A 27,304-nucleotide genomic window follows, 5' to 3' on the forward strand; every position below is an offset into this window, starting at 1 on the left:
CTGGCTTCTTCACTTCGGGTCTGCGAGGCGCCGGGGTCTGGCCTGTTAGAATTCATTGGTTTTTGGTTTGGGTTTTTCCTGCTGAATCTCAGCTGTGTGTCTCACATTTTGTTTATCTGTGGCTCTTTGAGTTAAATGCAATAAAATGTAAGTTCCCCGGTCACACGGGCCACCCTCAGTGTGCTCAGCCCTGTCAGCAAGCAGCCACATCACCGGGGACCGCTCAGACCTGTGGCTGCCGTCACCACAGCCTCGACTGGACAGCACTGTCCTAGACCCTGCCATGGGCCACGTCCGGCCCCTTCCACTCATTCACTCATTCAGGAGCATATGTTGCAGGTCAGGGTTCATGAGATACAGCAGGTAGGGGACAAATGTCCGTCTCTGCCCCAGTAAGCGGCCAGAGCATACAGGGGGTCAGCAGGCCCAAGTTAAGGAAGAGACAGAGTGGGGCGTGCTGGAGGACCAGGGGGCGGGGCTGCAGTTATCAATGGGACAGTCCCAGGGGCCTGGCTTAGGTGACCTGAAGCAGGAGAGGAAAGGGCCCTGGGATCTCCAGCACCTTGTCACCCTGGGCCGGGGCAGCCAGGCACAGGGCCCCATGCCTCAGCTCCCGTCCCGCGTCGCAGATCTACAACATGCTCGTGGAGACGGGCGAGCTGGACAACACCTACATCCTGTACACCGCTGACCACGGCTACCACATCGGCCAGTTCGGCCTGGTCAAGGGGAAGTCCATGCCGTACGAGTTTGATATCAGGGTTCCGTTCTACGTGAGAGGCCCCAACGTGGAAGCTGGCTCCCTGTAAGTGCATCAGCCCACGGCCCCAGGTCCCGGGGCCTCCAGGTTTAGCTCGGAGCTTACAGCCAGAGCCGCACCCCTGGTGGCATGGACAGCTCAACCCCGTCCAGCTCCTGGTAGCTGGCATATCTACCACCTGTGGCCACAGCTGTCTCCAGCTCCATCCCCAGCCTTCAGGCCCACCTCCTGTGGCTTCAGCCATTTCCCCGGCCTCACCACCAGACCCCCGACACACTTGGTGACCTGTCCAGTACTCACCCAGCATGGGCCTGGGGAAGAGAAGGGGCAAAGATGACTGAAGCCCCAGGCCCCAGACCCACCTCCCATCCTGGGAGAACCAGGTGGGAGGGAGAAGGCATCCTCCGTTCACTCAGCAGGAGCTGGCCCTGTGCCAGGCACAGCCCTGATGCCACTTGTCCCCAGGCAGGAACACCATGGTGGAATCAGGACGGAGAAATGGGGCGCATGGGGATTAGATCTCGTGGGCCTCTGGGAAGGAGCTCACACCGGGCCTCTGTGCTCAGAACAGGGGCCACCTGCACAGTGGCCCGAAGCAGCACGTGTCCTGCCCACCACACTGCAGACAGACGTCTGGGTCCCGCTTCCTGGCAGGGCCTCTGATTGGGCTCGTGGGGTTGGACAAGTTCAGTGTGGAGGACGCGGCCCATGTAGCCTGCCACCCTGGCTGTGCCCAGGGGTCCTCGCTGGGGCAGAATTATGACATCTTTGCTTCTTCAAAGCAAGCATGGGGCGAGCGGGAGACGGAGCAAGATGGCTAGACAGAATTGAAGACCCGCACCTAACCACCAGGGTGACAGCCGGGTCCCACCGCTGGTTAGCAGCAAGTCCAGACTGGGCCACACTCAAGTGGCCAGTGGCTAAGATGGAGCCCAGGGTTGTGCCCTGGGGGCAGTTGGGGTCTGTCACAGGCCTCCTTAGTAATAGTTGAGCCAAGACCTACAGGGTGGGGGGGGCGGGGAGGAAGAAGGTTCTAGAGGGGAACAGCAAGGACTCGGCTGGGCTCGGAGGTGGGGTTGGTAAAGTGGGGTTGGCTTGGCCTCTGCCTGGAGGCCCAGGGCAGGACCCTGGCTTTGGGGTGGCTCCTAAAGTGAGAGGGGAGGGGTGGGAGGCGTTCCTGCGGGAGGCGGGCTGCCAGCCCACAGCGCTCTGCTGCATCAGGAAGCTCTGAAGGGAAATGGGGGGCACTGAATCTGGGGAGATGCTGGAGTTAAAGCAGCACAAACCCCTCAAACCCTACCCCCTGCCCCTGTTCCAAGTGAGGCAGGTACCAGTGACCAGTGGTGAGTCCCCACTCTCCCTTTCCCCCAGGAACCCTCACATTGTCCTCAACATTGACCTGGCCCCCACCATCCTGGATATCGCTGGCCTGGACATCCCCACGGACATGGATGGGAAGTCCATCCTCAAGTTGCTGGACACAGAGCGGCCAGTGAATCGGTGAGGAGGGGAAGGGGTGCTGGGCTCCCCAGCCTGTATGGGCTCAGGGCCCAATCACATGGGCTGGGGGCATCTCCCAAGAGTCAGGAGCCGGAGTCCCTCCATGCTGACCACTGACCTGCTAAGGGACAGGATATCCCTCTCCAGGATCCCATCTTCCCATCTGGAGCTCAGGACCCTCCCAGAACTAAAATTAAACAAATTAAACATCACAAGAGTGAGCTCTAATTGAGGGACTGTTGCCTACCAGGCCTCCTCTAAGTTCTCTGCAGGGCATTATATCATTTTGGTCCTCCAGTTACCCAGCGAGGCGGCATCCCCATCGTACCCTCTGGGAATTTGAAGCCCAGGGAAGTTGAGTTGGCTTGTCAGCAAGTCTGGATGCAACTCCTGGAATGCAGGCTCCTCCTGGCCGTGCTCTGTGGCTTAATGACAGATAGTGCCAGAGGACATGTTCCTAGGTGTCCTGGGAGACTTAAGGGAATGGCAATGGTGGGCGAATCAGGGCAGGGACAGAGGAGAGCAAGGGCGACATCTAGTGGCCAGTCCTGGAACTACCAGCACGTTACTGGCCTGGAGGCTTTATTTCACCTTGGGCTTCCTCAGTGACCTCCCACTGGGTCCAGTCCTGAGGGACATTGTCCTCTGCTGCCCTGAGGGGACCACTTCCACTTAGCCTCCTCCCTCTGACGGGGAGCCGAAGCGGCTGTATAAGGTGGTCATGCCTGGAGGGCGGGGACACTGGCAAGCCAAGACACCTAGGGGTCAAGTTGCCGGGGGAAACATCGTCTCTGGGCCTCAGTGTACCCACCTAGGAATGGAAAAGACCCATCTCAAGTGGAGCAAAGAAACCCCCTCCCCAGACAACGTGATTAGCCTGCTGTCCAGAGCCCCCTAGAGAGCCGTCCTCCTGGCATGGGGGAGCTGCACTCCTGGAACGTGAGGGCATCCCGGGCTGAGTGGGACTCTGACCAGCCCATCATGGAGAAGGAGCGGCTCTGCCCAGAGGAGGATCCGGGCCAGCTGGGCCATTTGCCCTGTCCAGCCTGGGGTCTGGACTGACTGTGGACAAGGCTGGCCTCAAGCCACCTCCCCTGCCCTGGGGAATGGGAGGGCATGGGAGGTCCCGCTGGTAAGAAGCTGGAGAGTGCTCTTTTTCCAGGTTTCACTTGAAAAAGAAGATGAGGGTCTGGCGGGACTCCTTCCTGGTGGAGAGGGGGTGAGTGCTGGGGCTGGGAGGGGGACCAGCAGGCTCCTCCACCCACACCTCACAGCCGGGCCAGGAGGGAGGAGGGCGTTTGTTAATTTATGGTCAACTCGTGCCAACTGGGACGTTTCTTATAGTTCCAATTTCTTAAGTCTTTTAAAAATTAGCAGCTCTGGTCAGCAGGTCCCACATCCTCCATGACAAAGGTGACCCAGAGCTGAAGCCAGGCCCATGTCCCCCACAGGAAACTGCTGCACAAGAGGGAAAGCGGCAAGGTGGATGCCCAGGAGGAGAACTTCCTGCCCAAGTATCAGCGCGTGAAGGACCTGTGTCAGCGCGCCGAGTACCAGACGGCCTGTGAGCAGCTGGGGCAGGTGAGCAGCCAGGCCGCCCCTGTCCTGCCCGGCCGCAGCCTGGGCTGCAGCCTGCGCCTGCGTGGGCCTCTGGGCCGGCGAGGCCAGCCCCCAAAGTGTGGTCTCCTGGTGCTGCAATCCCCAGTCCTGTCGAGTGGTACACTGGAGCCTGCAGAAGGCAGCCCCTGTCCAGGCAGCTCTGACCCATGTCAGAAGAATGGTGACCCCTGGGTCCTTGCCAAGGCCATTTGCACAAAGGTCCCAGCAGGCAGCCAGGGGATTAAACAGCTCCCTTTCACGGTGTTCACTTTTATGGTGTCCTCTTTGTGGCTGGGTTTCCATTTATAGGAGCCATAGGAAATAGCCTTTTTTAAAAAATTAAGGTTAAAAACTTGAATTAAACACAAGAGAAATATTAAGAAACTAGTCGTATTCAGAAAGAGCAAACACAGCTGATTTCCAGGGAGCCTAAACTGGGATTTTTTCAAGGCTGAGGAGGCCGAGGTGGACTCTGAAGCCTCAGAGGAGTGACCCCAGGCAGAGGCCTGAAGAGCTGGGGAACAGCAGCCCAGACCCCAGGAGGGCGGGAGGGGGAGGGGCAGCTGCCAGACCATGCAGGATGGGGAGCTGGCACCTTCCTGGAAAGGCGGCAGGGCTCTGGGGAGACTTTAAGTAGGAGAGTGACGCGCTCCAACTTGCCCTTTAAAAAGAAAGCTGTAGCCGCCAGGTGAGCGCGGTTCTGAGGAGTGGGGAGGCAGGGAGTGGAGGCTGCAGCAGCTCTGGCTGATGGGACCTGCGGCCATGGCACAGGCCCTGCAGGAGGCAGGGGAGACCTGGGAACCTCTGGACACGGGAGGGAGAGGGAGCCCCCCGAGGCAGCCGAACCATGTGGAAAGGTGCCTTTGGTGAGCCTGGGGCCCAGGCCCTGCACCTGAGGCCCTGCTGTGTCTGCAGAAATGGCAGTGTGTGGAGGACGCCTCGGGGAAGCTGAAGCTACACAAGTGCAAGGGCCCGGTGCGGCCTGGTGGCAGCGGCAGAGCCCTCTCCAACCTGGTCCCTAAGTACTACGGGCAGGGCGGCGAGGCCTGCACCTGTGACAGCAGGGACTACAAGCTGAGCCTGGCAGGACGAAGGAAAAAGCTCTTCAAGAAGAGTAAGTGTGGGTCCCGGCGGGAGGGGGCGGGAGAGTCCTGGGGAGCCAGTACTTTGGCTCCGAGCCAGGTGTCATGCTAGGAGTCCAGGGCACAGCCAAACCCCTCATGAGCTGCCCATCCGAGTGGGCAGAGCAGCCACAGGACCCCTGCACGGCATGAGAGGTGCCAGGAAGAGCCGGGCACAGAGAGGAAGCCCAGGCCAGAGGGCAGTAGAGAGCACTGAGGTGGGGCTCCTCACCAGTACTGAAGGCCAGAGCCTCTGTTCCTGAGGGTTCTGGGCAGAGGGGACAGATCAGATTTGTGTTTTCCAAGGGTCCCTCCAGCTGCCACTTCAGTTGGCTGCCAGGAGGCAAGAGAAGCAGAGCCTGGCAGACCCGTTGGCAGCCAGGGTGGAGAGGGCTGGGCCATGGTGTCCAGAGAGGAAGGGACCGTGTTCTGGATGGGATCTGAGGGGCAGCCACAGGACAGGCTAAGAAGCCGATGCTCACCATTCAGAGTCCACATGTGCAAACTCACACGCCCTCAAATGCGCCCGTAGCTCCAAAATCCACCTCAAGGCACTTTCAAGGTCATTCTTGACCTTGAAATGCGGACGTCTTGCGTTGCATGACCCATGGCCCCAGCAGAGGCTGGGAACCCCTGAAACACTCCCTGCTGCCTGGTGGACAGATGAGTGTCCTTTTTACTGCCAGGCGTTGGGGGCAACTGCAGTTTAAATGTCCGAGGTCTCTGCTGAGGTGCTGGCTGGGCTCGCTGAGAGCAAGAAGCCCGTCTCATGGAGGGAATGTGGGGTCAGAGGGGCGTCCCTCAGGCGGGAGCTGTAGCGTGGGGCCTGAGTTGCCCGTGGACCAGCAGCCCATGTGGAACGAGGGGTCTTCACAGTGACGCACAGGCCAGCCGGGTTCTGTATTGGTCACTTAATGAAGATACCACCCAGAGGCTCACAGGAGCCTGACCCTGGGCTTCCTCGGGACAGGGTTCCGTTTTTGCTAATCCAATGTTTGCGGTGACTTCACTGGGACATAAGTATTGGGAATAATGAGGCGGGAACCCAGGGCAAGTGAAGGGCAGCTCAGTCCCCCTCATAAAACAAGAGGAAGATCCCGCCTGCCCTTCAAGGGGGATGAAACCGTGCTTTGAAAGCAACTCTCGGGCTCCCAGGGCCTGGTCAGCTGGCTAGTCGTGTCCCCCTCCAGAGTGGGGCAGTCGCCCTGCAGCCCACTTCTCTGGTCCCCCTGACCCAGAGACAGCCAAAGCCTAGAGATTTGGCTCTGTTTGTTATGAATTGTAGCAAAATACTCATAAAGTTCACCATCTTAGACATTTAAACAGGCGTGTTCAGTAGTGCGTGTTGGAACACGGTCAAGTGCATCCCCACTTCGCACAACCCGCTCCAGGGCTTGTTCTTTTGGAAAACTAAACTCTGTGCCCGTCCCCAGCAGCCACCCTTCTGCTGCCTTTCCTCTGTGTGTCTGACTGTCTGGGGACCTAACAGAAGTAGAATTATAAGGTATTAGCCTTTTTGTGACTGGCTTTTTGTCACTTGACATGATGCCCTCAAGGGCTGTCCACATGGCAGTGTTGTCGGAAATCCCTTCTTAAGGCTAGGATACTGCTCAGTAGCCCACTTAAAGACGCGGGTCCAGAGGCAGGCACAGCGGCCACCTCCCAGGCTCCCTGGATGGCGCCCCCCCTCCCCGCAGCGCACGCCTCCCTCATGCAGCAGACAGCTGTCTCCATCGGACTGCTCCTGCCTCGAGGCTGCCCAGTAACGTCTCCAGGTCTATACCCTCACAAGCCGATGAGTAACTGCTAAGCTATTTTGTTTTTCAACTGAGTATGACTGGCTTCCGGATTCAATTATGCAGCATCCAAAGCATCCAATGGCTTCAGGACATGACACAGTCAACAATAATCCCCGAATAATGCAAGAACTCACAGCTCAATTAGGCTCCCCCAGCCCTGTCTATTAGTGCAGGAAAGAAAAATGCAACTCAATAGCTGAGACTTGGCTCAGCCATGGTGTACTGAGTCCTCACCTGGGGGCCGGGGAACAGCACGGGGTGAGCTCCCCTTCTGATGGATGGGAAAGATATACTCCAGCGCCTCTGAAGGGTCTGCCAACAAGACACTCTGTCTCTCCTCTCTGAGCAGCCAGCATAGAGCAGGCTCAACTGGAGGCAACCAGTCCCCCCAGGAGACACTTGGTAATGCCTAGGGACAGTTGGGAGCACCTAGGAATAGAGGCCTGGGATGTGCCTAACCACCTAGGACGGTCCACCCAGCAGTCAACAGTGCCAAGGTTGAGGAGCCCTGGCCCAGCAGGATTGCAGCTAGGGTATGGGGAGGCCAGGCAGAGCCAGCAGCTGCAGAGTGACCAGGTGGAATGTGGTAGCAGGTCCACAAAAGGTGGCCGGCTGACATTCAAATGAGCACAGAGCAAGCCCTGTAGGTAAGGGGAAGGCGAAGTACAGAAGTCCTGTGGTCAGAAAGATCTTGGTGGGTCAGCCACAGAGAGGTGTGGCCTGGGGGTGGGGGTGAGCATGGTTTTGACTTTGGGCAAGGATATGACAACTGTCAAGTCCCCAACCCCTAGCAGCTGTCGATGCCAGTTCACACGGTACTGGAGAATTTGCCAGCACTGCTCCATGCCACCCTCCTCAACCTGTGACACCCTATGAGAACCTAGCTGCCTGGAAGTGAAGTGACTCAGCACTTGAGCCAAAGGTCCCGGCCGAGGGCTTATGAGGTCCCATCCCACCCTGTGTACCAAGAAGGTGCCTCTGGGGCCCAGAAACCAAGTCAGCAAAAGTGGTGAGGTGGGCAGAGGGTGTGGCTTCTGTGCTGGGGAAGGATCTTTCCCAACGGGAACCCTCTACAGAGAGCTGAGGGTCACTCACGGCCTACTGTCCCCATCTCAGTTGGTCGGCTCTGTCATTGCAGGGAGCAGCTATTTTCTAATGAAGTCATGTTCACGACAACAGGTCCAGGGCCACGCTGGTGGTTCAGGGACCCCTGGGCTTAAATCTGGGAGACAGACGGGAGAAAGATCCAGAGCAGCTAACTCCTGAGACAGGTGCGATGAAGGAACACAGGAAGTCAGGGATGGCCTCGGAGCTCAGCGCTGTGCACTAGGGGAGGGTCGCGCCAGGGACAAAAGGAGACAGCTGCCCCGGGGCCAGACGAGGACCCAGGCCTTGGGGAAGAGGATTAGGCTCTCAGGGACCCTGTGGATCCTTTGGCACTGGTGAGCCTGTCCCAGGTCGGAGCAGCAGGCCAGGCCTGAGGCTGCCGCCAGGTGGGAAGAGAAACCCTTCCTCCCTGGCTCTCCAGTGCCACCTCTGTCCACTCCAGCCTGTGTGCCTTTGTCGCCATCTAGTGGTCATTTGGGCCATACCTAGTTCGTTCCCTTCTTTTCAAGAACAGTGCACCTTTTGGAGAGGGCTTAGGCACTTCAGGAGGGGCGGCTTGAGAAGGGAGCCCTGGGGCTGCAGCTGGGGGCAGAACATGCTGCCCCACCCCCAAGGCTCTGCCCGTTCCACCCTTCAGGACTGGGGGCCGTTTTCCATTTCAGAAGCTACAAGTGCGGACTCCTGCCTGACCTTCACTACTACATTTTTTTTCCTTTGTCAGCAACTTGATCAAACTTGTTTTAAACAAATCATATGAAAGATCCAAGATGTCCAGGGTCTGATGCGACCTACCTGCCCATGGTTTTTACCTCGCGAAAAAGTGCTCTGCCCTGGAGGACACCTAGGTCACTGCTGGTGGGCAAGAGTGACTCAAGCTGAGGGCCACCACAGGCTTCACTTTTTTTTTTTTTTTTTTTTGGTACCAGGGATTGAACTCAGGGGCACTTGACCACTGAGCCACGCCTCCAGCCCTATTTTGTATTTTATTTAGAGACAGGGTCTCACTTGCTAAGCACCTCGTTTTTGCTGAGGCTGGCTTTGAATTTGCAATCCTCCTGCCTCAGCCTCCAGAGCCACTTGGATTATAGGTGTGCACCACAGCACCCTCTGAAGCAAAGTTTCACAAAAAAAAGTCATACTTTTTTGTAGTTTGGATGCATTTTTTTAAAATTGTACTTGGACACAATACCCTTATTTTATTTATTTATTTATTTTTATGTGGTGCTGAGGCTCAAACCCAGCGCCTCACATGTACTAGGCCAGCTCTCTGCCTCTGAGCCCCAGCCCCAGTTTAGAAGCGTTTTTATACAGTGTTGTACCACTTCTAACAAGTTCCAAAACATTTTCATCACTCATCACCCCAAAAGGAAATGCCACACCTACAAAGCAGGCACTGCCTCACACTCTCTCCCCGTAGTCTTTCTGCCTTTAAAGATTAGTAACAGAGACCTTTGTGTCTGGCCTCTTCCACTTGGCATAATGCTGGTGACATTCATCAGGACAGGAATCAGGACTCCTCCTACTGCGAACTAACCCTCCTTGCCGTGGCTGTCCCCCTCCATGTCTGTCCCTGCATAGCTCTTGAAGTTTCCCCAGGTCAGGCCCTTCTTAGCCCTAGGGCTTGGGACTCAGGACCTGCTTCCAGGCTAGGTTTCAGGAGCCGCCAGCCTCACCCCAGCCCTATCTTGATGGAGGAACTGCTGCCCAGGGGGCCTGGCCAGTCTTTCCCAGCCTCCTTAATCCAGTCACCCCCTTGACCCCCCACAGAGTACAAAGCTAGCTATACCCGTAACCGCTCCATCCGCTCCGTGGCCATTGAGGTGGATGGCGAGGTGTACCATGTAGGCCTGAAGGACGCGGCCCCCCAGCCCCGCAACCTTACCAAGCGGCACTGGCCAGGAGCCCCTGAGGACCCAGAGGACAAGGACAGTGGGGGCTTCAGTGGCACTGGAGGCCTTCCTGACTTCTCAGCTCCCAACCCCATCAAAGTGACCCATCGGTGAGCGTCCGACAGGTGGGGTGAGGGGGCAAGATGGGCCCCTGGGCTGATCCCCTTCTACCCCTCAGGGCTACACGTGACCCCTTCTCTTGAGCAGGTGCTACATCCTAGAGAATGACACAGTCCAGTGTGACCTGGACCTGTACAAGTCCCTGCAGGCCTGGAAAGACCACAAGCTGCACATAGACCACGAGGTGAGCAAACCAAGGGTCAGGGGTGTCTCCTCAGGCACCATGGCTTGGTAGCCTGAGGGGGACCTCAGCAGGGCCAGGGCTGGGGGTGCGGAGAGGCCAGGGGAGAGGCAAGAGAGATCCCCACAGAATCCACCACCCAGGGCAGGGGCATCAGTCCCGGCACCTGCAGACAAGCTCCTTGCAGAGGTGGCTGAGCCCAGACGCCCTCTGAGTGACAAGCCATCCATGCTGCTAGTTTTGAATTTAGAGACAGGGTCTCACTAAGTTGCTGAGGCTGGCTTTGTCCTCAAAATCCTCCTGCCTCAGCCTCCAGAGCCACTAGGATTATTGGAGTGTGCCACCACGCAGAGTTCACGGGCTTAAAAATGACTCGCTGCTTCGCGTGCACCAGGCCCTGGATTCAATCCCCAGCACCACAAAAAAAAAAAAAAAAAAAAAAAAAAGACTCGCAGCCCCTCACTAGAGCCTGGCCAAGGGGGGAGACTCCCTTGGCACCCACAAATGCAGGTGCAGCTATGCCATGCAGCCCAGGACACAGGCAGGAAGGCGGGGCTGGGGCAGCCGAGGGGCCAGGTCACGACCCCCTTTCTCCCCTAGCCCACCTTTCCTGCTCCCTCCCTCAGATCGAAACCCTGCAGAACAAAATTAAGAACCTGAGGGAAGTCCGAGGCCATCTGAAGAAAAAGCGCCCAGAAGAATGCGACTGCCACAAAATCAGGTGAGGTGGTAGCAAAGGCCCCCTTTCACTTTTCCCCACCTATTATCCTCCCCACCTGTCTTTGCCTCGCAAAGTGGGGGGGTGGCAGTAATAATTCACAGCTCCATTTTCAGCCAACTGGGCACAGGAAGCCACCCCCACGGGGTAGGGGGCAGCCTGAAGCCCAGTTTATGTAATGTTAGCAAGAGGCAGGTACTTGCCATGTGGAGCTGGCTCTAGGGAAGACAGGAGTGACCGGCTACTCTGGAAGTCACCCTTGAGGCTCAAGGTCCTGCCCAGGAGCCCTGGCCCAGGGAAACAAGCTTTCTAGGCTCCTGAGATCTTGAAAGGTGCTGGAACTTTTTAATTTACCTAATTTGAAATGAAGTAGCCCCATGAGGCCAGTGGCTGCTGCACGGGACAGCATGGCTACACCATCTCTGCTGCCTTCCAGGAAGACTTAACAGTCACAGGTCCCCTGTGTCAGCCCCCACCAGGCATGAGGTGGGGGGGCATGAGGTGGGGGGAACCAGCCTCCAGAGGCCAAGGCTGCCACCACCTTCAGCCAAGCCTGGCTCTGAGTCTTGGCTGGACCATGCACACCCCAGCTCAGCCCAAGGCCATCAACCGGGGGCCCCGGGGCCACGTGTGGAATAACAGGCAGGGAGGGAGGGAGCCACCAGCCACAGGACAGCTAGTAGCTTCCTGCCACCATCCCAGGGCAAGGGCCAGGGTGGAACAGCAGTGACCTTTGGGAGCCCAGGTGTCCCTGCAGGCTTCTGAAGCCAGAGTCTGTTCCAGCTACCACGCGCAGCAGAGAGGCCGCCTCAAGCACAAGGGCTCCAGCCTGCATCCTTTCAGGTAAGCATCAGGCGAGGCAGGGAGGGGGCATTGCCCCCGGGCTTGGGTGGGGGGGTGTCTGCCTCCCTTCCACACTGAGCAGGCCTCCAGGTACCCCTGTGGGGCCAGGTGAAACTGCTGAAACCCCACCTCTGGGGGGGGCAGGACATAGATGGAGGGACTGGGTGTGAACAGGAGTCCGGGGAGCCTCCCGACTCCTCCTCAGGTCACCTGGGGGGCTGAAGGAGGCTACAGGAGGAGGGGAGCCCAGGGTTCTGGTCCCAGCTCTGCCTCGGACCAGCGGTGGGACCTGGGGCCACTGATGGCTCCACCTGTGTCTGTTGGAGAAGGTTAGTCCCACCCCTGGGGTAGACAGGAAGAGCAGAGGCTTGTGGTCTCGGGTCCCTCAGAAGCCCAAAGTGTCTGTGGCCTACATGCCCCCAGGAAGGGTCTCCAGGAGAAGGACAAGGTGTGGCTGTTGCGGGAGCAGAAGCGCAAGAAGAAGCTCCGCAAGCTGCTCAAGCGACTGCAGAACAACGACACTTGCAGCATGCCAGGCCTCACGTGCTTCACCCACGACAACCAGCACTGGCAGACCGCACCTCTCTGGACACGTGAGCAGGCCAGGGGCAGGCACAGGACAGGGACAGGCAGGCGGGGGCCGGGTGACCCACCTACCTCAAGCTTTGTGAGAGCTTCACCGCCAGACCCTGCAGGTCTCAGAATCAGGTGTTCTGTCAAGTGGCACCTGAAAAACGGTTGGGACCAGGAGGGGGGTGTCCCTTGGCAGGCATCGGCAGCTCAACTGCAGCGCGCTCAGGCATGCCCTCTCTTCCTTGGCAGTGGGGCCCTTCTGCGCCTGCACCAGTGCCAACAATAACACATACTGGTGCATGAGGACGATCAATGAGACCCACAACTTCCTCTTCTGTGAATTTGCAACGGGCTTCCTGGAGTACTTTGACCTCAACACAGACCCTTACCAGGTACAGCCGCCACCAGCTGCAGAAACGAGGTGTGGGTATACAGGAACTGCCAGTTAGACCCTCACTGAGGTTATGACGAACTTCCAAGTGCCACTGAGTCCCTAAGACAGGAAGAATGAGTTCTGAGGCCACTGAGAACTTGGGGACGCAATGTCCCGTCTGTCTCTGTCACCATCATTTTTTATCCATGACATATGGAGCTGCTTCCCTCTAGCTTAGGCACATATCAACTTCCAAGAGGCTTCACAGGACTCCTAGAGCTGCCAAGCTACAGGGTCCCGCCACCCACTGCACACCCCAGCCTACAGGGACCGTTAAGATGGCTGTACTAGCTGCGGCAAGAGAGTTCTGCTCCAAGCTTTGTATTTTCAGTCACCTAGACGGATACCTGATTGAAGTGAGCCAGTCACACATGACAAATACGAGCAGCAGAGGGACGATTAACGGGAACACCTGAGCCCTGGTGCCAGGGAGCACCATGGAGCTTGGCTCCAGAGCTGCTGTGTGGTGCGGCCTTCATACTGTCCAACCGCAGCCTTTTAAGAAAAGCCTGAAATAACTTCTTGACCTCGATTTTTAATTACCTGCAGCTCAACTGATTTATTAGGGTGGCCATCCAGGCTGACAGTCTTTTCTCCTCGGACAGGTACCTCCCATGGGGCAGGAGAGGACAAGAAGTTAGCTGGCCACTAGTAGTCCCAGACTAGGCAAGGACCCAGTCACCTACCCACCCTTTCACCAGATGGCCATTTTCTGGTCAAGAAGAACTGAGGGACTGTGACAAAAGGCTGCTGACCAAGCCGAGGCTCGGAAGGCTTCTTTCCCACTTAGGGAGCTTCCTGACCCGAGGCTCTTGAGGTCAGCACTGAGTACACAGGCATGGCTTCTGTCCTCACTAGGAGAAGACCTGGTGGGGACGGAAGTCAAAACACCACCGAGCTCTTCCAAACTCGGGAACAATCAGGACACCACACAGCACCTTGTACTCCCAACCTGCCTGAAAAAGTGCCCCAGTAGGGAGAAGAGGATGGGAGACGGGGTCTCAGGACTCCCTGCTGACAATCTGCCTTGATCCCAACCAGCTGATGAACGCGGTGAACACGCTGGACAGAGACATCCTCAACCAGCTGCACGTGCAGCTCATGGAGCTGAGGAGCTGCAAAGGTTCCAAGCAGTGCAACCCCAGGACGCGGAACATGGACCTGGGTAGGTAGGGCCCAGTGTGGGGCCCACACACAGCAGGGTGACCACAGGAAGGACTCACGTCTGCCCCAAGAGTGACCCAGAATCACCAGGAACTGGGGTGATATAATTTGAGACTTATCATCTGGAGGTTACAGAAAGTTCCTACCCAGGGCAAGCAGTAGTTAGTTTCTGATGAACTGTGCTTCCAGGGAGATGAGCACCTTGACCCTCCACACCAGAAACACCCGATCCCCTCTTTTCTCTTTCCTCCTTTGTTCAGTTATCCACTGACCAAGTGCCCTTGGTTGGCGGCCCTCACACCCATGTCTGCCTACTACCCCACCACGACTAAGGTCAGTGTTGAAGCAAGGAACACCCTGCAGCTGATACTGACAGGCCATCTGCAAGGCCACCTAGATTTAAAGGAAGTTCACCTGATCATTCAGGCCACTCCATCTCACTAGAAAATGTTCACAGCATCTTGATCTCAAGACAAAAGCCCAAGGTGGTTTTCTGGGTGGTAGTTTTTTTTTTGGTTTGTTTTTTTTGTTTGTTTTTTTGTTTTTTTCTGTAGAAAACAATTATAGAATTTGTCATTGCTTATACCATTTTTATCCTAAACAATCTTTTCCTTTTTGGTCCCTTTCTTGCTCATTTAGGACTTAAAGATGGAGGAAGCTATGAGCAATACAGGTATTCTGTTTTGTTATTAAGTTGGAGGACAGTTCCCCCACGTTGACCCACCTTCTAGTCTCCCATCTGTGAGATTGCACCTGGAGAATGTGTCCTTTCTTGGTCTGCTGGGAGCCTCAATCGCCCACCGGTGATAGGTTTCACCAGAGACCTTCTTTGTGTAGTTCTTTGGGGGTGACTTTCTTTCTTGGTGATGGTTAACACTCATTCTCTTTTTGACACTTGAAAACATAGGCAGTTTCAGCGTCGAAAATGGCCAGAAATGAAGAGACCTTCTTCCAAATCACTGTGAGTTGAGGAACAGTTCACAAGTAGAGGTCTGATTCTCACTTGCTTCCTCTTGCCAAGGCTGTTCTATGTGCATGCCAGCTTGATATTATCACCTCCCTCCTCCATCATCCCCCAATTCCCATGAGGAGGGGAAACAGTAATGTCAGTCTTTCCTGTGAGATAACAAGTAAATAACTTCGTTTTTAGATTAACACCTTATCCGTACACTGTTCTCTCTGTGCTTAGTAAACTTGAGCTATGACTTCGAGGTTGAGACGCATTTAAATAATACAGTTGCCAGACATCTTGAAGGCTGTGGCTGCAAAAGCACCAAGTGGTACACAGTCAGCCACAGGGTGGCCTCATTGAATGGTTTCCATCCTTGGGGCTAGGGATATAGCTCAGTTGGTAAAGTGCTTGCCTTGCATGCACAAGGCCTTGGGTTCAATCCCCAGCACCCACACACACACAAAAAAAACCTCCATCCTATGAACTGTCCTTCCAGTGCCAACAGAAGCTGGCAACCTGGAAAGCTCACCTCACTCTAAGGGAGCAGCCAGTTTGTTCTGTGCACAAGTGGGGTATAGCTTGTCTGAAAGAATTCACTGCGGAAATCAAAAAATGCAGATGTGTGTGAATTCATTTTAAACACAGGCAACAAATTTTCCTACATGGGTAAACCTAGTGAGCTGCCATTTGCAACCTCTGGTCTACTCATGCATATAAACTGATGTGGTGTCATTGGGACAATAGTAATGAGCCAGCTAAACATTTATATGGGGCTTCCAGAATTTATATTTTGTTCTCCTCAGCCACTGTTCTGTGCATATCCTAAACACCACCCTTGCCAGCTACTGGGTGTATAAAGGAGCAACTAAAAATTGGGACAATTTAAAGAGAAGTAACCTCAGGGTTACCTAGAAATTCTCATTTTCAGCAGCCACATCCTTGAAGCAAAGCTTACTCAGCTGTAGGCCTGGCTAAGGCATCTAAGCAGCAGGATTATCAAAAACTAAAGAGTTTTGTTCTTTCTACAGGGGACAACTGTGGGAAGGCTGGGAAGGTTAAGAAGCAACAGAGATGGACCTCCCAAAACCAAGAGGCCTCGCCTGATCGTACAGGCCTTGAAAGACAACATGTGGCGAGCCAGGAGTCCTGAGAGCACCTACTTTCCGTCAACATGGCAAATTCTGGGGGATAACCGTCAGGAACAGAGAACTTCAGGAAGTCCACTTTGCCCCTGCTTTGCTTTGGATTATACCTCACCAGCTGCACAAAATGCATTTTCATATCAAAAAGTCACCACTAACCCTGAGAGTCTCACAGGGAAAAAAGAACCAAGAGATTTTCGTGGAAATTTTCCCCAAGGGTGAAAGTCACTGGAATTTTTTTAAATCACAGGGGAAAAAACAACCCTGTTTTAAACCCTCTTTTTCTTTTAGTTCATTACAAAGAAACTAAGCAGCAGGACAGGGACAACTTAGAGATGCTGAAAGCAGCACACAGAGTTTGACAATGAGTCAATAGCACAAAAAAAGTGACATTTACCTAGCTTGATAACCCTGGTTGCCTCTGAAGAAACTGCCTTCATTGTATATATGTGACTCTCCACATGTAACCAACAAGGGAACGTTTAGGGGAATCTAATAAGAAATCGCAATTTTCGAGAGTGGTGGTGTCAATAAACGCTCTGTGGCCAGTGTGAAAGAAAACTCCCTTGCAGTTGTGGACATTTCTCTTCCTGCCCATTCTGCCCAGAATTGCTTTGTTATATCTATCCCAGAACTGATATTTTTTAAGGTACTAAAAAGAAATGAAGTTCATGTATGTCCCAGATTTTAACGACACTGTATTTGTAAGAAATTTTGTAGTGTAAGTATTGTCTTACTATGTTCAAAATCCTAGTCAATGACTAGTCATTGCTATGAAGAAACCATTGACATTTTTGTAAAAAGCTATTCTTGGGAGTTTTTTTTTTTTTTTTTTTTTTTTTTTGCAGTGCCTGTTTTTTGTTTTTTCACTACCAGCCAACATCCTTTTGGATGGAGATGCCTTGAAGTTAAAGGGATAGTCATGAACAAAAATGTACCATTCTTGAAGGGACCTCACAGGTAAGCCTCACATTACACCAGCTACAGGACAGCAGTTCACTTCGAAAACCCTTTTTTGTGTGCCAGGTAGCATAACCTGCTATCAGTGGTTGTCAGAATTCTATAACAGGAGGAGGAACCCCATCAAACCAACCCATCTCTCTCTTAACAGATGATCTCTAAGCACTCACAGTCTGTAAAAGCAGTTCCAAGCCTTTCAACGCCCCCAACAGGCCCCCTAACAAAACAGTGCTCTACCACATAAAAACAAAGGTATTGTGTCCAACTACAACTAAAAAATAAATTTAAAAAACAAAACACTAGTAAACTTCACAAAAACTGCTACCATTATTTGATTTGAAAAAAGGCTTCCTCAAGCATCCCTTATACCATTAATCCAACAGTGATGAGTGGAGGAAACATGCTCTTAGGCTCTGGTTTTAAATAGAAACCTTTATTTACAAGAACATCCAAAACTGTCAGCAAAGCAGTCACAGCTCACCACCCCATTTCATGAGTATTCCCATGTAGTTAGATGCTTTGCAATGTGAAGAATGACTTAATGTAAACTTGACTGAAACCAAATTCATTCTCAACACTGTTTGGTCAATTCCTGAGAATTTCAATATTGCTCTCAGAATGACATTTCCATCTTCTTCAAAACTCCATACACTGGAAAGAAAAAGAAAGAAGGGAAGAAAAAGAAAACACCCTGCCTGTTTGCAAATAGTATGCCTTGGAGTTGAAAACAACCCAAATTCCTCTGCTGCAGGGGTAAAACCTCATCTGTCCTAGAGCTCTCGCTCCTGTGCATTTTCTCCTTGGGAACATAACTCATGGCTTCTGCAAATGAAGAGACCTGGGAAGGCATGTGGGCAGCTGTTCACAGATTCATGCTATCTACTTCCAGCTGCATCTACCTCTGGTTCAAAGAACTTCTAGGACACCAGCCAACTCTCATCTTGCGCAGTACACAACTCCCTTGTGTACCCCCAACCCACCTTAGATATTCAACACTGATAAACTAAGATTGTTGATATTTACACCTTTCAATCCAGATGCACAATTTAGAAAAATGGCATCATAACATTAACAATGCAATTTCTATTTTCTAAAGGAAGAAACATGTATCTCCTTTATATCATTTTGATCTTCATAAAATATATTTTTATTTATATAATAATCTTTGGATTCAGCAAAAAAGTAGGTACTGGAAATACCCCACATCCTAAAAGCAGATGAAAAGATATACTGTTTACTCAACAGATACCTATGTTTAAAAAGAGGGGGCTGAAGGGAGAGTTTAAGAGAGGTAGGCAGCAGGAATACAAAAAGAATTATCCAAAAATGATAAAAGGACAATAAAGGTTAAAAACAAATTATCTCAAAGACTGCATCCATTAAAAGGAAACCAAAATCTTGAGTTTGCACCAATAAAATCAATAAGTAGAAAATATAAAAACTTATAATCTCATTATTTTCCCCATACAAAAAGTGGGTGTTGCTGCCTTCCATCGGCCTAGAGTCAGGACTGAAAAAAAGTTTTGTTTCAATTTTTAAAAGTCAAGAAAGGTAGGAGCACCATTCTGTCCTCCCCATATATACAATTTGAATGAGGAAAGTTCAGACACACCCAAAACCACTAGATTGAAAAAGACTCACTTGGTGTGGCTCTGGCTCCACACAGGAGACGATGTCATCTGAAAAGCCTGGGCCAATAAGGTGGAAGTTCATGGATTTACAATCTGAGATTTATTTTTATCGCAGGGGGGTGGGGAGGTAAGAGGCAAGCTCATGATGGTCTACACACTGTTGAAAATATAAAACCCACTCTAGTGGTAGTTTCTGGAAATGGGGCTTCACTTATTCAAGTATGTCAAAGAAATTAAATGATCTTACCTTAAGAGACATCGAAAAAGGTTGGCTAATCATGTGAAAGTTTAAAAAAAAAAATCAAGTGGCTCTTAGTTATTGCTAGAAAATGACACCAAGGCTAGCAGAGACATTTGAAATTCATAAATATCCCAAAACCCAATTTATTCAACTATTTGAACCCAAAAAAAAGTAACCCAGATAATGAGAATTAAACTTGATTTTTCTCCTACTCCAAAATGATTAGAACAGTATCAGAGAGAGAAAAGTGGCAGGTGTGTGGGGGCAGTGCTCAGACTGGCTCCGAGTCACGGCAAAACTGGCTATTATGGATACTGAAGTTCTGAAGAAACAACCACGACACTGTCCTAACTTTCAGGGAAGCCGTGAGAACACCACACATAGCAGCAGAATGACCAGACACAGCTGAGCAGGCACCAGAAACCACACACCAAGGATTTGACTCCTGTGGTGACAGTGTGGGATTCAAGTCCCAGCAATCAAATTCTTAGAGCACTCCTAAAATGGATGAAAAGGCAGCATATACAGTTTACATGAAAAAAGGAAGGGAGGAATTATTGTTCATTTATGGTCTGCTTAAAATCCAAAAGATTCTTTTTAAATCAAATTGCTTAATTTTTAATTGCTGATATTTTAAGTTTATTTTCCCATATCTATTCTTTCCCCAAAAAGAAAGTGCTTAGTTCTCTGGTAGAGGAGCTTAAAAAAAATTTTTTTAAATGATTACATCTAAACAAATGATCTCTTTAAAAAGCATTTAGATTAAGAGATTGAAAAAAAAAAAAAATGAGGTGACTAATGCCGGCGGGAGGAAGAGCCGTGGACCACTGCTCCTCCTCAGGCCACGAGACAGGTGTCTCTGCTGTTTGTAGCCTCACCACAGAGTTTACTAAAATCAACAATGTTAAATATTCAGCTTCACGAACTCTGTAAAAATGAGTTGTTGTGACCTACAAAAAAAAGGTATATACATATTTTACATAATACAATATCTTAAAGGTCATATTTACAAAAAAAAAAAACTTATTCACAGAAACACTGCAAAATTCTGATTCAGAATGCAGTACCTGGCCTTGGGTTTTCAGAAGTTTATTTTCAAAACGCATTATTGCTCTACCATATAGGCAAAGGGTGACACCAGCACTTTAAAAAAAAATAAATCATAGTTCTTGTCCAATAGAATAGTGTGGACAAAACCAGGAATGTGGCTCCTCATTCCTCAAGACCTCAGGAATATTGCATTTATCCATTACTTTTTCAATAAAGTGCACTCAGCTGCACGTTAGCATATGAAAAATTTGCCACTGCTGCAATTAAATACTGTCAGCTCATGTTCCCTTCTGCACAGCCATTTATCATACACGACAAATCCTGGAGGTGAAGTGTTACAGTACATTAGGGCCAAATGAACATCTTCATCAGGAAAAGGCCTAGGACAATAAAAGGGACAGAGCAACTCAACACCATCAGTAAAGGACAAGGATTCAAATGACAACTCCACTGGACAAAGGGTCAACACAAAACTGCTTGGTGGTGACAAAAACACTTAATAACTGGGACTATGCTTTGTCCAATACTGCCATTAAAAAAAAAAAAAAACAGGTGTTCTGGTGGTCCCTGGTTTCTCCAATGCTCTCTGGTCCACTTACATCTATTTGAAAGACTGGCTAGCAAGGCAGAAGGAAGTGACACAGGAGTTCTGTAATAAACACTCCATATCTCCAGATTCACATCCCTAGGAGGCAGAATGCTAAAAACATTTGTTTTGAATACCATGATATACAGAAGTGGGGGAGCGGGGGAGGGACAGGTAGATGTCGCACTTCAGCTTCAGATCCAGTCCTGCCCAAGTAACATCACTTGGAATAGCCCTGCGGAGATCAAAGCTGGTCCTTGCTTCAAAGCTGGACACCTGGACAATGATTCTTTACCTCCGGATTATCCTAGTGCAGTGTCATTTGTACAGTGATTTCCTCAGAGGTCCAGGTTTGGAGACATCAGCAATATTTCTGTCAGCAACCAGAAGGAAACATGAGTAAAACATCTGCTCAACAAAACATGAGAAAGACCTATATTTACACTCAGGGCTTGTCATGTGGCTCTGACTGACAGGTTCAGACTCCTTTGGACCTAAAGGGCCAAAATTTTGGCAAGGCATTCAAACATTTTTTAATTTGTTTTGTTTTCGTGGATTGAACCCTGGGATGCTCTACCACTGAGCACTGAACTACACCTCCAGCCCTTTTTATTTTTTATTTTGAGACAGGCCTTGCTAAGTTGCCAAGGCTGGCCCCAAACTTTCCAATCCTCCTGCCTCGACCTTCTGAGTCACTGAGATTACAGGCATGGGCCACTTACCTGGCTTCAGTTTCAATATTTTAAGTTATATGTCTAAACTGAAATCTACCTAGAACCTTTAGATTATAGTTGAGGCTTTGGTTCTCTACAAAGAACAAGAAAAACTGAAAAAAGTAAGAAAGAGATCCTCATACCTGATCAGGACCCATGGGCATGCCAGACATGGGCATGGAATTCATGTTCATCTGTCCCAGGTGACCACTACCGCCATTCATGTGCACCATGCTGTATGCTGCAGGATTCCCCTGGTGCGCAAACTGCTGCTGGGGAAATGAGCTGGAAAGAAAGGATGACATTATCCAGAGTCATTTTAGAACACAGGGCACACACATTATATCATGATTTTGTCATGTATCTCTATACTTAAGCACAAAGAGAACGGCTAACAGCTGGCCTTCCATTTTTCACAGTTGTCTGTCCTCAATACCTTAATAGATATCTACCTGTTATAAAGGATTCTCAAAACAGACAACCTATTTTTTAATATGAATGTAGGCCTTTTGCTCTCTCCATCCAAACAAGGGTGACAAAAATAGAGGTTTATTTCCTGGATTCTTTCTTTTTTTTTTGTTACCGGGGATGGAACTCAGAGGCACTTGACCACTAAGCCACACCCCCAGCCCTATTTTGTATTTTATTTGGAGACAGGGTCTCACTGACTTGCTTAGTGGCTCCCTGGTGCTAAGGCTGGCTTTGAACTCATGATCCTCCTGTCTCAGCCTCCCAAGCAGCTGGGATTACAGGCAGGCGTCACCACACCCAGCTATTTCCTGGATTTCTGGAAGTAGAATATAAGTGACTTTAAAGTCACTATTGTTTACCTGTTCCTGGCCACATTTCCTGATGGCCAGCCCTTCATTTCTGAGGACTGATACAATGCTGTCTGAGGATGCTGCATCATGGGATTCTGAGAGGGGCCCATTCTTGATGATATCATTGCATTAGGAGGACTGGACACTCGACCAAAAGCTGGATCTGGTTGTTGTCCCATTCCTTAAAAGAAAAAGAAAATTACAATGTTCAAATGCTACCTCCTTGGAATCCCATTTTCTATAGTAATTTTATGTTCATTTTTAGAAAAGGTATGGGAGGAGGTGATAAGTACAGAATATCGAGTCCTACAAGAGGCTGCCTTCCAAGTATTCTTGCTTTTGCAACAAGATGACCACAGAATCATGGGCTCTCTGCAGAAAGGCAGACCATCTAGATCACTTGAAAGGTGTTGCTTCAGTATCCTCTCTAAATAAAAGGAACTCCAAAAACTCTACTCACATCACTCTGTCCCCCTTTAGAGGTCAGGGAAGCCACTGTCCCCAGAGGGTAGGGGTGCATCCTGAAATGTAAACCCCTCCAAGATACCTGTTCCCCTACCATGTTCCTGGAACCTTGCAAAGGCTGAACTAAAGCAGTTCATCTACATTATTTCAATTAATAGTAAAGGCAAGTCACTGAGGAAAGGAACTTAAAAGTCCACACAGCACATTCCTCTCACTGACTGGGACAAACTTTCAGAGATGACGGGATTCTATTATACGGAGACATGTGAGAATGGATGGGGGAAGGATTTTGTAGTCTTTCTCCCAAATGAAGAGAGAGGGAGGTGAAAAAAGCAAGACCTGGGAAACACTACGAGAGAATACATTTGCCTCAGTAAACTGGACACTGTGGCCAACATTCTTATTCTCTGTTATTTTTAATTAATTTCACTTTTCTTGGGAAGTAACAGCATTTGTTTTTCCTGAGCAACGGCTCTAGGGAACTTTAGGTGCTTGGTCATGTTATTCTGGGGAAGGCACACTTTCTTTGTCAAAATTACCATAATTTGGTGGATATGGAAATTGCTGTGGTGGAGCTTGTGGCATGGCAGGTCCTGCCAAAACCCCATCCATGCTGGGGGAAGCAGTCACATTTGGGGGTGGGCTGAAGGCCTGGGTCTGCTGCTGCTGCTGCTGCTGCTGCTGCTGCTGCTGCTGCTGCATCATCATCGCCACCCTCTGCTGTCGGAAGTGGTGAGTTAGCAGCTCTCTGCTGCGTTGGGCAACCATCTGGGCATTCAGAAAACCCTGCTGAAAGCCAAGAACAAATGCAATTACCCATGTGCAGCAGGACATGGATGTTCCATAGACACAATACAGTAGGTACCAAAGAGAAATACCTGAGACCTTTCTTCATAATTAAAGGGAAGAGAGAATACACAGTTTTTTGTTTGTTTGTTTAAGGCTTTCTTAGCTGGGTACAGTAGTCATGCCTACAGTCCCAGCGCCCAGGAGGCCAAGTCAAGAGGGCTCACTTAAGCTAAGGAATTTGAGGTCAGCCTGGGCAAAACAGAAAAAAAGACAGACAGACAGACAGAGAGCAGAACTGAGTATGTGTTAGGGCAGTGGTAAAAATGAAACAAGAAGGGAAGCCCCTAAAGGGGGGGAAAAAAAGGGACAAGTTTAGGGACCGGGGTTGTGGCTCAGCAGTAGAGCACTCGCCTAGTACGTGCAAGGCCCTGGAGTGATCCTCAGCATAAAACTAAATAAATAAAGATATTGTGTCCAACTACAACTAAAAAATAAATATTTTAAAAGGGGGCAGGTTTATACTCCAATAAGCAGGGGTCTTAGAAGGTCTCGTTGTTTTCTTTAACCTCCTAAAAGAAGAGGTAGAGGACAAGGAGTAAGTTAAGGTGCTAGACAATCATAACTAAGGTATTGATTTAAGCTCTACCAACTGAGAAAAATCATCTCCAAAAGGCCAACTTTTATCATTTATTTCGAAGGCAACCTAGCTCAACTTATACAGGACACTGATTATCAAGAAAATATAAGTATCTGTACTTCCAAGTAGGCAAAAGATGTTAAAAATTAGGCATTTCAATTTTTAAAAAATATATGAGTAGTACTTGCAACCACAGTAAAGGACTGTCATACATCTACCTCACATTAAGAGAACACCTTGATGCTGCCTCTACTCCTGCTGGAGGTACAGAGGAATTTTCTCCTCAGCAAGGGAAACAGGGTATCTTCTTACCCAGTGAGTATGTGGTTTCATAATCCAAGAACAGAAACATTCATGGGTTACTACTAGCTAACTGATAGTTTCTCTCAAAAAAACAGCAATTGATCACAAGGGAAATTTGCTTTAAAAAACAAAACAATTCATCAATGGTTTTTAAGGTAACCCACTCTCCTCATTTCTCCCATCACCAGCAAGTCAGAAGAGTTAAAAATGAAAAAAGGAAAAACTGAAATGGAACTGTGGAATGGATTCTTCTGCAAGAAAACCAAAATTACTCTCCTTGCTTAAGGAACACTGAGAGCCAGCATAAGCTAGCCAGTGTTGGAAAGTGGCTCGTCCTCCCAGGGAGCTCACCTGGGGCTGCATCATGGGCCTGATTGCTGCAGCAGCAGTGGCGGCGGCAGCAGCAGCAGCAGCGGAGTTTTCCATTTTCATTTCAAGCACCTGCCGGCTCTGATTCAAGAACTGAGAAGAGACTGGTGGTTAGCATGCACAAGGAAAGGGTGATGAGCCCCAGGGTTTCAAACCCTCAGCACCACCCAGTGAGGTCACAGGGATAACTGCAAACCCACTGTTCTGGTTAAGTCACATCTGAACTGAGCTCATACTACTTTCACACTGCAAAAAAATTAATGCTAAAAAGTTCTTGCCTGGCCTGTGAATCTTTACCACCCGGCACTGAGAGAGAGAAGCACAAATGTGCAGTTTAAAGAGCACCTCGAACAGGTACTCAGGATTTATAGTCAGGTTTTCCCAGGGATTACTGAGGCACCTGAGGAAAGAGCTTTAACTTGGTCAGAGTAATACTGAATAAATTCCTCCTCCAGTATCTTATCCTAAGCACCTTCTTTTTTTGGTGGTGGGGTAGGGTTACCAGGGATTGAACTTGAGGGCACTCAACCACTGAGCCACATCCCCAGCTGTTTTTTTGTATTTTACTTAGAGACAGGGTCTCACTGAGTTGCTTAGCGCTTTGCCACTGCTGAGGCTTGCTTTGAATTCACGATCCTCCTATCCAGCCTCAAGAGCTGCTGGGATTACAGGCGTGAGCCACCACACCCAGTCTAAGAACCTTGTAGTGGAAAGAAATCATAAAAAGCAAAATGATCAGCCTCAGCAACTTAGTGAGGCTCTAAGAAACTTAGGGAAACCCTGTCTCAAAATAAATGATAATTAGTGTTTAAAAGGTTCTGGGAAGGGACTGGGGTTGTGGCTTAGTGGTAGAGTATGTGAGGCCTTGGGTTCAATCCTCAGCACCACATAAAAATAAAATGAATAAAATAAAGCTATTAAAGGGAGGTAGGGGAGCTGGGTTTGGTTTGGTTCAGTGGTTAAGTGCCCTGGAGTTCAATACCTGGTTCCCAAAGGGGGAGGGGGCAAAATGATACCATGTACTCCTGAACTTAGAAATATTACCTATTTATATGTTTTAGTTCTGCCACATTTAATAACTCAGCACTTTAAGACACAAGCTTTATAGAAATAATTATATTTTTAAATGATTAGAGAACCAGGTGCGGTTACACACACCAATAATCCAAGCAACTCAGGAGGCTGAGGCAGAAGGATTGCAAGAAGGTCATTTCCAGCCTGGGTAACCTAGCAAGATCTACAGCAACTTAGGAAGACTCTGTCTCAAAATTAACAAAAATCAGGAGGAGAGGAGAGATGAAGCTTGATGGTGGAGTGTTCCTGGGTTCAGTTCCCAGTACTGGGATGAGGGGACACAACAGAACTCCCATTAGTTGGTGACTGAGGAAACAATGGGAAAACCAAAGTTTTCTCTTGGAATTCTCGAAGAGAGTTCCAGTTTTATAGACATCTAGAAGCACGGGTTCTATTTTAAAAATGATGAAATTAAGAAGGTTTTTGGTTTTTAGTATTATAGGTCTTAATTTTTTAAAAAGGATCTATTAGGCTATAAAGACATTAAGAAGCACCGCCCCAACAGCAATCATTTCTGACATTTTTACTCTTTAACCTATACAATGGAAATGCATTCAATTCTAACAGAATCACTCCTTAACAAGGAGCCATCTGCACAAATATAATCTTACCAAAAAAAAAAAAAAAAAAAGTGAAACCAAGGTCATTTCCCTAGTTGGTGAAGGTCAGAAAGCCAGGGTAAGAATTCTGAGGACAAAGCCTGAAAACAAATTAAACAAGGTGAGGCCAAAGGAAAGCCACTTGGGGCTGAAGCCAAGCATAGACTGATTACCTGCTGGCCCTGCAGCCTCTGCTGAAGCTGCATTCTAAGTTGCTTGGGAGTGTTTGTCCGGGGTCTCATGATGTTGGCCCTGGGGTGCATTCCTTGGAGAGGGAAACTGCCTTGCTGGTTCATCTGAGTCATCATAGAGTTAAAAGACGGCGATTGTCCCTGAAGATTAAAGCCTCCTTGCACTGGAGGCCCCTGTGCTGGATATGTCTGCCCATACAAAGCTGCCTTCTGATCCATCAGTACTGCTGCTTCTTGGCCTTGGAAGGCATCTTGTTTGGGCTCCAAAGCTTGTCCCTTAAACAGACATATAACAATGAATTACACCTGGGAAAGCCACAAAAATCAAATGCTCTCAAGAAGGTGAAAAATAAAGCCAACATGTTTCAGAATTCTAAAAGCAAAGTCAAGTTTGCTCTTATTGTCTAAAGTTCTATGAGAATACAAACTATACCCCCTCTTGCAGGGACTGTATCCTAGGACCTAACAATTTCACACCAATCCACACTCAAACATTTTTAGTCAAAGAGCCACAATGTATTAAATACTTTAAAAAAAAAAAATCACTCATCAATGACTCCCCATGTAATTTGTTCAGAAATATTTTTGAAGGTAATGTGGTAATTTTGGTAATGGCAGATGAAAATCAAAAAACACTTATGCCCTTAAAACCTAACCATCAGGGGCTGGGGATGTGGCTCAAGCGGTAGCGTGCTCGCCTGGCATGCATGCGGCCCGGGTTCGATCCTCAGCACCACATACCAACAAAGATGTTGTGTCTGCCGAGAACTAAAAAATAAATATTAAAAATTCTCTCTCCCTCCTCTCTCACTCTCTCTTTAAAAAAAAAAAAAAAAAAACCTAACCATCACTACTGGGGTTGGCAGAGGCCCATCTGTTCAAGTATTTATTAAATATTTGTTAAGTGCCAGTCAACACTTCTCAATATCCTAAGGACATGAAAAAAATGATATCCAGCATGTGATAGGAAAAGT

At 49.7% G+C, this 27,304-nt stretch overlaps 2 protein-coding genes across 13 annotated transcripts in view; one reads left to right on the forward strand and one right to left on the reverse strand.

The window, feature by feature from the left end:
* Sulf2 (sulfatase 2) overlaps positions 1–16,462 on the forward strand; it is an 81,822-nt gene extending 65,360 nt beyond the window's left edge. For all 5 annotated transcript variants that reach the window (XM_078051985.1, XM_013358650.4, XM_078051984.1 and 2 more), the window contains exons 7-21: positions 630–805; positions 2,132–2,260; positions 3,423–3,479; positions 3,712–3,841; positions 4,775–4,973; positions 9,654–9,885; positions 9,983–10,079; positions 10,703–10,797; positions 11,578–11,637; positions 12,061–12,230; positions 12,460–12,602; positions 13,685–13,808; positions 14,447–14,480; positions 14,715–14,768; positions 15,788–16,462. In XM_078051985.1, coding sequence (XP_077908111.1) covers positions 630–805; positions 2,132–2,260; positions 3,423–3,479; positions 3,712–3,841; positions 4,775–4,973; positions 9,654–9,885; positions 9,983–10,079; positions 10,703–10,797; positions 11,578–11,637; positions 12,061–12,230; positions 12,460–12,602; positions 13,685–13,808; positions 14,447–14,480; positions 14,715–14,768; positions 15,788–15,818 — 1,731 coding nt within the window. In that variant the 3' untranslated portion in view covers positions 15,819–16,462. The remainder of the gene's footprint in view (positions 1–629; positions 806–2,131; positions 2,261–3,422; positions 3,480–3,711; positions 3,842–4,774; positions 4,974–9,653; positions 9,886–9,982; positions 10,080–10,702; positions 10,798–11,577; positions 11,638–12,060; positions 12,231–12,459; positions 12,603–13,684; positions 13,809–14,446; positions 14,481–14,714; positions 14,769–15,787) is intronic.
* An 811-nt stretch (positions 16,463–17,273) lies between these two features.
* Ncoa3 (nuclear receptor coactivator 3) overlaps positions 17,274–27,304 on the reverse strand; it is a 124,561-nt gene continuing 114,530 nt past the window's right edge. For 5 of the 8 annotated variants that reach the window (XM_078051977.1, XM_078051982.1, XM_078051978.1 and 2 more), the window contains 6 exons: positions 26,313–26,606; positions 24,449–24,559; positions 22,908–23,157; positions 21,913–22,084; positions 21,226–21,367; positions 17,274–20,742 (listed from right to left, as the gene is read on the reverse strand). In XM_078051977.1, the coding sequence (XP_077908103.1) occupies positions 20,731–20,742; positions 21,226–21,367; positions 21,913–22,084; positions 22,908–23,157; positions 24,449–24,559; positions 26,313–26,606 (981 nt within the window). In that variant the 3' untranslated portion in view covers positions 17,274–20,730. The remainder of the gene's footprint in view (positions 20,743–21,225; positions 21,368–21,912; positions 22,085–22,907; positions 23,158–24,448; positions 24,560–26,312; positions 26,607–27,304) is intronic. The other 3 variants (XM_078051981.1, XM_078051979.1, XR_013439859.1) reach the window with 2 other exon arrangements.

Source organism: Ictidomys tridecemlineatus, chromosome 5 (genome assembly GCF_052094955.1).
Source record: "Ictidomys tridecemlineatus isolate mIctTri1 chromosome 5, mIctTri1.hap1, whole genome shotgun sequence".
Lineage (NCBI taxonomy): Eukaryota > Metazoa > Chordata > Mammalia > Rodentia > Sciuridae > Ictidomys > Ictidomys tridecemlineatus.